This window comes from Takifugu flavidus, chromosome 1 (genome assembly GCF_003711565.1).
Source record: "Takifugu flavidus isolate HTHZ2018 chromosome 1, ASM371156v2, whole genome shotgun sequence".
Lineage (NCBI taxonomy): Eukaryota > Metazoa > Chordata > Actinopteri > Tetraodontiformes > Tetraodontidae > Takifugu > Takifugu flavidus.
This window is the reverse complement of record NC_079520.1, coordinates 16,910,228-16,922,533: the sequence shown is the minus strand read 5'-3', so window position 1 is coordinate 16,922,533 and position 12,306 is coordinate 16,910,228. Positions and strand designations below refer to the sequence as shown.

At 40.8% G+C, this 12,306-nt stretch overlaps 1 protein-coding gene across 4 annotated transcripts in view; it reads right to left on the bottom strand.

Moving 5' to 3' along the window:
- LOC130529956 (ankyrin-repeat and fibronectin type III domain-containing 1) overlaps positions 1–12,306 on the bottom strand; it is a 91,661-nt gene that overhangs the window by 67,070 nt on the left and 12,285 nt on the right. For all 4 annotated transcript variants that reach the window (XM_057040720.1, XM_057040732.1, XM_057040741.1 and 1 more), the window contains 2 exons: positions 6,532–6,713; positions 3,254–3,492 (listed from right to left, as the gene is read on the bottom strand). In XM_057040720.1, the coding sequence (XP_056896700.1) occupies positions 3,254–3,492; positions 6,532–6,713 (421 nt within the window). The remainder of the gene's footprint in view (positions 1–3,253; positions 3,493–6,531; positions 6,714–12,306) is intronic.

Here is a 12,306-nt window from a genome sequence, read left to right as displayed (position 1 = left end):
TGAAAAATTAATGAGTTTGAACTATTTGATTCACAATACAATTGTAATCCAGATGGCAAAACTATACTGTATATAACTAGACTGCCATTATAACATTGTCAAAACGGTTTGAATCAAACATTTGAGCTGTTGACACAAAGATGCATCATATTACAAGATCTAAAAACCTATGTGCCTTTAAAAAAAAAAAAAAAGTAATTAACTTGCATGCCTCTGACAAGAGCTTGTCGGTCCCAACTTCCGGTGAATTCTTTTCAGTTTTGAGGAAAATTTGAAAAACAGATAATATGGTAAAACAGAACTGGGTCAAACTAACCCTTCCCATCATGTTAGCTTTCATAATATGAATATCTCTATTCACCCAAGGTTTTCCCATTATTCCAGTGTGCATGGTGTGTTTATGAATCATGGCATGGGCCCACACGGTGCCAGCTTCCTGTCAGTAGAGTGATGGTGACGGAGGACAGAGTTTAACCACAGGGAGCAGTGACATATCCCCTCAGACTAACAACATTTTTGACCAAAACCACATGATGAATATTATTCACCTCATTGAATAAACTGGATACCACTGACTATCCTGCCAATAGTGCGTGTGTGACTGAATATGTATTTATGTACATGATCTGTTTGAAGCACATCATGTGGTGCGTCCTGTGGGTTTTCTGTGGATCAGGAAATGATGACAAACTATTTGCATCATTGGTTTTTGAATAAATGAAAGAAAAATGACTTCCCTTTGCTTCATTCAGCAGAGGAACTTTGTGAGTCATTCTGTAAACAGAGAGTGTGTCAGACACAAGTGCTGCAAGGAAGCACACACAAAGCATTATGTACTACATCCATTCAATCAACAATCAAATGATACGCTCTGTACTTTGATTACGTGGTTACTCAGCCCTGTCGCTGGCTGCCATTTCGCTCTGAGTGCATTTGTACACTCAGACATGCTTAAACCAGAAATAAACAGCGACAAGCACACACTCAATAATTTACAGAGATAAACATATTGTTATGCATACTCAGAACAGGTCCAACATGATTAAACTGAATTATGTAGAGTTGACATTATCATTGATAAAAACAGCAAACCCTGAGTGGATTTCGATTGCTCACACTGCTATCATGGCCGCCTCGAGGTGATAAACGGCCTCAGAAACAGTCTAGACAGATATTTCCTTCAGGTTTAATTTGTCTCTATCATAACATGCTTGAAGGAGCACAGAGGTGAGTTCGGATCAGCACTCAGATGTCAAAGCAGCACACTGGAGTAGGAAAAGAAATGACCGACTTGTTCGGAGGCCAAAAATGTGTTGAGAAAAATTCCTCCGGCTGCTCTCTTGGCAGCAGCAGTAGCACAAAACTGTTGTTGACAGGGTTACGAGAGGAGAATGTATGACTATATACTGTTATCTTACACCGGATATGCTTGAATCCATAGAGTAAACCCACACAAGCACACAGAATACTAACACAGAAAAGATGTTAAAGTATTTCCTGCTCAACATGACCCTATTAACCATTACATCCTGACTATTGCATGTTAAAACTGGCCATTTGTTATTATTCATATTCACAGGTATTGACAAGCTAAATATGGCAATCATCAAATAAAAACAGTGCATCTAATGTTGCTGTAGCAGCGAGTTTTGACCTCGATATATAAATCCATCTGTAAATGTGATCCAAAAGGAGAGGTGCTGCTGTTTTGATAGCTAATTAAAAAAATGATACTGATTCGGTCAGACACAGCATGAAACAGGTTAAGCTGTGGAGAGGTGGCTTACAAAGCAGTTTGCAAAGAAAGGAGTAGAGCCTATTAAAGCAGCTTCATTAGTGCTCCCTAGCTGCCCATAGGCAACATCATGAGCACACGTGGGCTGGCTTCTTCAGTAGCTGAGGTGATGAGCGGCTCTACCGGTACACGCTAGTGGTCATGCTGAGCTGATGCAGAGACTTCTCATATCAATAGATATGCTAAAGAGGCTCTTCAATTAGACACCAAGAAGAGGGGAGAAAATGTGGAGAATTCTCCTTCAACATGATAATTGTTTCTGCAAAACATCACATATTCAGTGTCATCCTCAACAATGTCAGCCTGTATTTATGGTTGCTTATTCTGGTTTGTGTTATAAATGGACAACGAAGAAAAAACAGCATAAAATACTGATGTATAATGACTTTCTTTGTGGAGTAGAGTTAGAAGAAATAGGTAACAAAGAGGAAATCTTAATTCAATACTACCCAGTCTTAACCTATGTAATTATTGGCCATGATCCTATCAAGAGGAGAAATGCAATGCCATGAGCTCTGTGTGTGATCTCACCCTAAAACACAGACGGCAGGTCACCAGATCCAGAGCTGTCCCCATCCTAGCAACAGCTACCCACCAGTTTGGTCAAGGTTGGTCTTAGCTGCAGTCAAAGTTTGTGCTGTCAGCTCCTTTTTGGCTTTAGTGGCAGATCTCTGGGTCTTAACTGCCCCCACAAAGCTCTCAAACGTCAATAAATAAGAAGTGGAATCAGACCCAAGCCGTCATCCCTCCACATTCAGCTCTATATGAGAGAGAAGTGTCCTCCAAACCTCACCGGTGTCCCATTGCACCTTTGACACTAGAGAACCAATTACAAAGCTCCTGCTGGTAATGAAGTCTCAAACTACCTGATCAGGTGACTGATGGACAATACAGACTTCTTCAAAATTTAATGGATGTTCATGAAGCATGTGATCCTTGGAGGTCCTCCACAAGCACAAATGAAGCACACCTGTTAGGAGCAGTAGCAGGGATGGAGACCATCAGTCTGCTCAGGTGTATTGTGCCGGTACGGATGGAGAACACTGGTCAGTGCACCCTGGTCAATGTGAACACTGGTCAGTGGGATTGAGTTACCGGTGATATTAGGTGATATCAAAATGTTTGTTTCACAATTATCTACAGCAGTAACAAAGAAGCCAGAAAATGATGCACGAATAACAAATAACAAAGAAGAGATAAATGCTTCTTCAACCTATTATAGGCTTTACACTCACATAATTTAAACTATACTTGTTAATCCTGATTGATTTCCAAATGTTTCTCTCTATCAGCATCTTTGCAAATAAGATATTCAGTAATTTTGTCTGTGGTAGCGAACTATCATGTGTCTAGTGTTAGAAAGGGTTTATAATAAAGGCAGTTCTGGAATAAAAAAAATTAAGATGTATAATGACATCATGGGTTCAGGTGACACTCTGGGGTGAAAATGGAACTTACAAACTTTCTTTTCAGCTTGTCCTTGGCGCCACGGCTAGCCTTTCCCTCGAGCCCAGCCCCACAGTTGTAGTCAGAGCCCATATCCAGGTGATCGTCGGCGGAGATGCTCTTGCGCAGGTACGATGCTCGCGCCCTGAAGTGGGAGAAGGGTGACTGGGAGCGCGGATGGGTTTCGGCACACCCGCTGCGCTCAAGGTCGTCGTCGCCCTCCATGTCATCCTCCAGACGCCACAGTTCTCCTACAGGGGGGTAGAATTGGGGTGAAATGATGTCATGCAACCCAACTCAGAATTGCAAATGAAATGTAGATTTAGGGTCAATTATTTAGAATTCACCCATTGTCACACTGTTGCCTTAATACCTCATTATGGTGGAAACAAATCTCCATTTGCTGTGCCTGCTTAAACAAAATGGCTGCGTATTCAAAATGACAGCAGAGACATGCATGATTGCCGCCAACACATATCTGCTCTAATCGCAGATGTCCATTGTATTCTGGATAAGCACACACTCACCATCCAGGGCTTGATGTCAATAAAACACACACAGGTCTAACAGTGACTTCAAAAGGCTAATATTTGCTGGGTGAGGTCAGTAAACTGAAGTAAGTCAAATTGTTTTCAGCAGATTTAAAAGCAATGTAAATGTCTTCATATGACATTTAGACATTAGACCAGGTGAGATGTGTAAAGTAAATAAAAATGATGGTACAGTGTATCAGAGCACAATTATTTTTTTTTATTACTATCAACAAGACAACTTCAAAAAAGAAGAAAGGGCTCTTCTGCATTTTAATATAGCATGTGGGAGTGCTTTATGTAGAAGAGACACCAGGATATAAAAGGAGCTCAAAGTAATAAAATCAACAACAGCGCTTGTTTCTCATGAAAAAACCTCGGTGGAAAATATAAATGTCTCAAAAATTGTTCTTTCTGATCCATCCACGCAACTTAAAAGAATATGGTGTCGGAAATCTCTGCAATCATTTGATATTTCGTCCAATTTCACCCGTTGGTATGAAATAAACCTAATGATTCACCTTATTTCTCCATCTATTTGAGTATCTCCTTTCTTTTTTAGTGACATACATGGTGATACCAATGCGGGACGTAACAGGTTAGATCAAAATGTCACGTACGAGTCACAGCAATCCTTTGTTGTTAGAGGTCCTGATGACTGATGCAACTATGCTAGGTATTGTTATTCATTAATAAGGATATTGGGGGGGGCATTTTAAATAAAAGTTACTTCAACAGTTACAGAAAGATACAGAGAGAGAAAGTGAGACAGAGAAGAAGAGGGTGATGACAGCAGTTGCTAAGCAACAAGGGCTCATGTGACAGCAAAGTCTCAATACCATTGATATTTGCAACCAAGCAGCAGCAGGGCAAAGGAGAACAGACTAACAAAATCTGATCAGGAACATCTGCACCAAAAAAGGGAATCGTGTCCTGTGTAAACAACACAAAAAAAAGTATTTAGTAATCATAATTTAATCAAATGTATTTAATATCACGCGACTGTAGATCCAATCACATAATGAGGCATTAGCCGGGCTGAAATTTAGTTGATCAGCTTTGCATTGATCTTCAGGCCACAGGCATTTAAAAGCCTTCCAGGAGTTCTAAAGCAGGAATTAGAGCTAATTAAGGTAAACAGCCCAAATTGGTTAAAGAAGCTCATTGTGCAGAAATGTGCACTTTTAATTTAGAGTTGTGTCTTAAAATCCATTCACCACATCCCTGATTAGAGACATGTCCAACTCTAGTGAAGACAGCAATGAACTACACTGCAATTCTGACACCGCTGAAATGAGGAAGAACTCTGTGCTGCAGCTCTGTGTCCCCTAGACAGGTTAACTTTAAAAACACTACACATGAATAAAATGGACTTCCATGGGATTAGTTCTATTTTGGACTGACTCGTATTTGCTGCTTGTTCTTTTTGGATTTGTAACATGAGACATTAATGCTTTTCAAAGGAAGGACATTATTTTTCAGGAAGCTCTGCACATAGATAAAATGACCAAAAAAAGCCCTCTTTTCCATTTGTAACACTTGAGCTGTCACAGCTCCCATCCATCTGGCGCTGGAGGGGGGTCTGCTGGACAAGGAGAGACGACTGATGTCAATAAGCAGTGACAGAAAGCTGTTGTCAGTGTGTCTCATCCGTAATGAACTGTGATGACGTTGATCCCGACCCTTGTCCAGCTCTGGCTCTACAGCTGGGACTCTGACATGATGAATGATGAGGACAGCTTTAGAATTTGCCCAAGTCTCAGAGTTTATATGATTGCTCTACAAGTGACCCATTCGAGAAGCTGTGAGAGCTGCTTGGAGCAGAACTGAGTGCTGAATTATCCTCAGAGAAATTACAACCATGAAAAAACAGCTATTTAGGTCATTTTGGGTAAGTTAAAAGGACTGATATTTTACTTCCTTCCTTCATATTTGGATGAATAAGAAATCGATTGTACCTTATATACAAAAATCTATGTATACATTTTTATTTCTGATTTAGTTTTGTTACTTTTAGGAAGTAATTCATCTCCTTCCATGTTTTTGACATTGGGGGCTTCTCAGGTTTTTTCTTGTTTGTTTTAAATCTGCCTTTTAATCTCAACACCTTCTACTTACATTTACAGAAACACTCAAAAACTTCATAGATTTCCATCAAATATTTCCATGCATAAAAATCACTTCATTCATGCCTGAGATTAAAGCTATCTCTGCCAACAGGTTGAGCTTCAGGATTAACTATGACAGCGTTCCCTCTGAGGTGACAGGACACAGTGTTGGAGCTATAGCTAGCTGCTCAATATCATATATCAGATAGGAAAAACATTGGTGGAAGTTTAGTTGGGAAAGACATATCTAAGACAACATTTCTCTTTCCAGCAACTTCTGTGATCTGCTTTTTGGAGAAGTGAAAGACTGAAAATGCTGCAATTTCATGTGGACTGTATATGCACTATAATGTCTACAAAAAATCTAATTCCAAACCTTTCTCCTTCTAAAGACAAATTCAGACATAAGTCGTTTTCATAGTAAAAATGAAGGGAGCTGCCCTACTGCATCCAATTCATGTGTATTCTGGGAATGATTGGGGAGAATTTCCTCCGGGATTGATTAAGCCAAACACATTACGAATGCAAATGAACAATTTAGGAAACAATGGAGTTGCACTGGATTCTTCTGCTGCATCCTGCAGTTGTGGTAAACCAGGCAATTCAAACAAAGGAAAAAACACTGTATTGTTGTGTTTTCAGCTCCTCTTACCTGTGGAAGGGAGAGTGCAGGCTTTTGGAGGGCTGGTGATGGGAGGTAACTTTGTCCTGCGAGGTGGACTTCTAACGATGAGATCAGACTGATGGACCCTGGAGACTGTAGGGGACTGGGGAATGCTGGGAAGAGTGCGAGATTTAGCGAGTCTGGGTCTCTGCAGCTTCCTCTCCAGTGACCTGTTTGGACACAATAAATACATTCATCTTGTGAAGGCCTGTGCAGGTTGGCTTTAGGATAATGCTCACACAAAGTCCGTATTCCTTTTTTGAAACAATCACACTCACACTTAGACAAGCAGGGTGAAAAAGCTCCCACGCTCACAGCTAACTGTGGTCAGTAATGAGGGAGTAGATCTTCTGATCAATAGTTAAATTCCCCACCACCACATAATCTTGACAGAAGCCATTTAGACAAAAGCAATCTAAATACTTCCCAGCATTCAATAATGAATGCTCGCACAGATGAATATCAATCAATAACACCGACCTTTTCCTTTTGTTTTCTTGACCCTCTCAGGGTCATTGGGAGGGTGCTGGAGCCTATCACAGCAGCATATGTGCAGAGGCAGGGTACACCCCTGAATGAGCCACATGATCATTTGTGGAGCATTTGTGGGTTCACTACCTTGATAAGGGTACCTCAGCTGGGCTCTGAAGGTGTTCTGGCACCTCCCCCTACTACCAGAACACCTTCCATATTCCATATTTCATCCACACCGGGTGTTTAACCAAGAACCCTCCACTTCTTAGTCCAGCCCTCAACAGACTGAGCTCCTATCACCAACTTTAAGATCAGGTATTATCAGAATTTACAGATTTTATTGATTCTGAGAGTGAAGAACCACATACAAAAACATATTTTTTTGTAAATAAAACACCAATATTTGTATAAGCTACATTCTACATTCTCTTAAGTGTGATTTGATTAATTCCACCACACTGTCTGATCAAATCAAATATCGCCAGCATTCCAGAAGATATCTGACCTCTGATGATTGCGTGACAAGTCTTGGGACAAAACACATGACCCTATGTTGAAGCAGAATTCTCCCAGGCTGACACGTTCAAAGACTTCTGGTACACGGGGTTACTATTAATGTCAAAACAGAAGAATCTAGTAAGCTGAGATAATGAGCATGTTTTTTTTTATTTCTTGGAAAAACCAGGGGCTGTAAACTGATTCAGATATAATTTAAAAATAATAGCTTAAATCACCCAAACCTCTGCACTAAAAAGAAAATAGATGGAAAGCAATCTGCTTCATTTAGCTGTAAAAAGCCAAACATTGTTGCAAGGCTCCTTCTAGCGAGACAGACTGAAAAGAGCTGGAGTGCTATCATGTGACACGATTGCAGAATAAGGCCAGTAAAATATGAAACTCTAGTACTAAAACATGATTGCTGGCTTTTTCATTTGGTAAAAAAACAATCTATTATAAACGCTAACCTTATCAAACTGATAAATCCTTCCACAAAAAGGGACCAGTGGTGTCTTCCACTATCAAGGATCTGGTCTTTTTTGACAATGGAAGATGTGTTTGACCTTCATCAGTTTTGCCCAGAGTATAAACACAATGTTGTAAATGAGATTGTATTTGTCCTTCTTTATACACAGCTGTCATTCATAAATCTGCTACTCTAGTGGACATTATGTGCCGACAGAAGAAATCTGGAGTGATCTTGTCCATCTTGCTGCCGTAATTTCAATATCAGCCAGTATAATTCCCCATAAATGAAGCAAAGAGAAACGCCACAGCACAATTAGGCTCTGAATCATAAATTGATTATTTTTTTTAAACTCTAAAATTGTCTCTCTGAGTGAAACAATTGATTACTTGTCTAACTCCATTGGATGTCTGGCTCAAGATATATTTCAGGCTTTGGGCAATTTCCATCACCAGGGAGCGATCAGCACCTGAGAGCTCAGCCCCATCGAGGTCAGCAGATCTGCAGTCTTGAGGAATAAATCTCTGATAGACTGTGTGCCTGCTGTCAGCTCCTAAACTGCTCCCATGATAGTGAAGGTGGGTGTGATGATCGTGGGATCAGCAAATCCCTGAATAAAACTTCCAACAACACGGACGACTGAGGATAATCTATTGTGATGGTGAATATCGTGATGTAACAGAGATCTCTCGCTTCTCAGCAACCCATACTGACTATAAAGCGTTAGCCTGGAGCAAGCACAAGCTCACGATTGGCATGGGATAAAATAACTCAGTCTGTTGCTTAACACATGCTCACATCCACATCTACACAAACACAGTCGCACACAGCCAGTGGTCTCCCATCAGTACATCATGATGATTGTGTACCGGGCTAAACCACCAGACAGGCCACTCTGACAATTTGGGCCTCAGTCATCATACTAACCTGTTGCTAAGCGACTCTGTTCACAAAACGGGGGGGGAGGCGAGGCTCATTTTACTACACAGTAGCAATATGCAGCTCTACAAAAACAAAGGGCCCCATTTAGGAAAGGTGTACTGCATGAATCTTAGCTTATAACGGGTTTGAAATGTTGAAGCACAGCTCTGGCATTGGGCAGCAGGTCCTCACCTGAACTTGGTCGTACTCAGCAGAAACTAAAGAACTTTCTCAGACTACGATAGCTCAGCTTACATTTGGAAATTTACATCTATCACGGTATCGGATCACAATTAAAATCAAAACCATGTTCTCTAATGAATGGTTATAGACCGTGGATTTGGGCTTCAAGGACTTTGGATGTGTTTATTCACAGCTGGGAATTCCCCTCCGCCATAAATGTAAGACAATTCAGGGATCCTGTGTCCTTCACAACCTTCTGCCACAGGTAGAGCCTGATACCAGTGAGAGCAAAATCCCAACTATAAAGGCAAGTATTATGTACAGCTAAACACGGCAGTTTCAAGCAGCATGTCCGTTCATGAAGCATCTCAAATGAACAGGCTGCAGTCTCTCTTTGCATATGAATTTGAGGCATGACTTCCTGAAGGAAAAGAATGAAACAAAAAAACACACATAAATCTTCTTCAGATGTATAGTGGGGTGTTTTGGCACAACCAAAGAAAACAGGGAGATTACTTTTACATTTGAACTGTTCAAGGGTTAAGCTGCAACTGCAAATTTTACTGCCCTTGATACTAAAAATGGCCTCAGCCCAGATGAGTCCGTTGATGAAAAGTGAGTTAATGCTGCCATCTTTTCACTCACGGGACTGATTGTCGCATCACTAATAATTGTGGACTAACTGCACCAAGTGACTGACTGACAGATCCGCTTGCAACATTGTTGAATTCATGGAACTTTCAATAGCCCGGAAGAACCTAAAACAGACACACACAGACTGTTCTCTTTTTTGAATCTTGAATATTTATATCTTTATCTCCACTACTGTGGAAAGCATTTTAGTCATTTTCTTTGAAAAGAATCCCAGTTGTGCCCTGTAGACAGTAACTACGTTCAGGTCTATTTGAACCCTTGTGCCTTGTGACTGTCGTGATAACAGTCCACTCCCTTGCAACAGGCAAAATGACAAATCGCTCACATACATGCATGACTCCATTATTCCCTATTCCCTTTTACCCCGATAATACGCTGGATGCGGGTTCAGGGTTCATTGCCTGTCCAGCCCGTCCTGCGTCTACAGTACAGCAACGGCAGGCAGCGGAAAACGATATACTATTGTGCGATATTATCACTTTATAGTGTATAACAGAAGCCGACAAAGAGAGCATTATTTGTTCCTATCCAGAGGAGCAGGACCACACACTTTTTCAGATTTTAGCGACTCTATGGCTAATCCCATCATTTGCGCTCAAATGTCGATTCGCTTGATTAAAATTGTGTATTAGGATTATTTTTTCATACAAATATATTTTGAAAGTGCGGGTCCCTTCTGCACATTAGAAACTGATTCACAGGAAAATTGGAATTTTTCATTTTGAAAATTTAGCAGATGTTTTATTTTCTCTTTGCCGCCAAATTCCTGTCCCCATGTGCTGCATTGTGCCGAGCTCTGCCATCCGGCAAAAATAGAAGTCCCGCATATTTTTTCGGCGGGCTCGGGCTGTAGCAGAGTTGGAACAGAACACATCCGCAGCCAGCGTACACACACACACACACATTGATGTGAACAGAAACATATGGGCTCTGCTGTCATTTCGGAGTGCAGACGGAACACAAACACGTCCAGTGTATATTGGGGTTAGTGTGCTAGGTAACACAATATCTATATTGCAATGTGTTATATGAAAACATGTGATGTTGTGGTCAACTGAGCATGCTTCTCGTTTATGTTAAATTAGTTCAGCAAATATGACACAATCTCCCCTTTTTATTGTATTACGTTCTCCACCAGCTACATCCATGTGCACCCATTTGTTACACACCCCTGTAAAAATAGCAGTTTCAATATATATGCACGGGGAAGAACCAGCTGCTTTAAGAAGAGGAGTTGAGCCTTTGGCCCTCTCAGTTGTTGGTTAAGGAGTCAATAGTCTGACTAACTGAATGACGCAGCTTTGGGGGCTACATGACAAGCAGGAGCAAAGGTCACTGTTGCGATAGACACTAATGTGTTGATTAAAATATTGATTCCTCATCCATCCCAGCCAAGGGAGTCTACCCATGGCCCATTCTTTGTCAAATATACTGGTCAAACAACTGTTTCTATATTTTGGAAGTATATTTCACTTGATACAGTAACGGCAAACTGCCATATAATGTGAAACGAAGACGGATAATAATGAATGTCAACACGTGGAGGCTGCTGCCAGATTAGGTGACCAATATCAAGCTAAAAATAACGGCAAACCTGACACATTTTAATGCATGACAGCAAGTGACATTTACTGTAACATATATGTCAAAAAAGGTTAATAAACATTCAAGTTCTCATTAAAATTGAAGAAAAGTCTCACAAATCTGAGGAGTGGAAGTTTGAGGTCTGAAGAGCCAGCTAGGGTGAGCGCTGAGAGAGAATTTAAAATTAGAAGCAAGGTCACTAATTGCCCTGGATAAGACGTCAGAGGTGACGGCTGTACCTGCTGAAAAGGAGACCGGCGTTGTTGGACTCAGGTAACGAGATTAAGACTACGGTCTCTCCTCCAATCTGCAGTAAAATGTGCATTTTTCTGACAAAAACTACAGACTTTTCCCAACTCAACTTCTGTTTCTTCCCGGCGCCTGTGTGAGGACAATAGGCACGTAGCTGCAGCAACCAAGAAGGAAAAAAATTCTAAAGATTCCCAAAGAGGACACGGTGAAGTCAGACAGGTAGACAGGAAGAGATGGAAGTGTGTAGGAGTAGGGCAGCTTGTGAGAGAGAGTGAGTGGGAGACAAAGACAGTGGGATTCGAGCGATGCTGGGTTTGTAATAGCAGGGGATCGACGCAGGCTTTTTGTGTGCTCCACGTCCGCCCACAGCAACACTTGTGCTGCAACTGAATGATTAGATTTTATGGACATTATTTCAAAGTCTAGAGTATTGGCAGTGGTGGGAGCTGATTACACAGGAATTATGATTTACACTTTCATCCTGCTTGTATAATTTAACGTCGCCTCTGGAGCCAATTAATGAATTATCGAATCTGAGAATTATTGAAGGCTCGTTTTCGGGAAAGAATTGCAGACCACAACAGAAACACATGACCAGTGTGAAGTTTTTGTTTTATTTTGTTTTATCTTTCTTCAGTATTTTGCAAAGCTGATGTCACTTTCATCTGGATTTAGGTGTTAGTGTCAAATAATATTAGCACTGCAATAAAAATACTAAATAACTGGAGGTC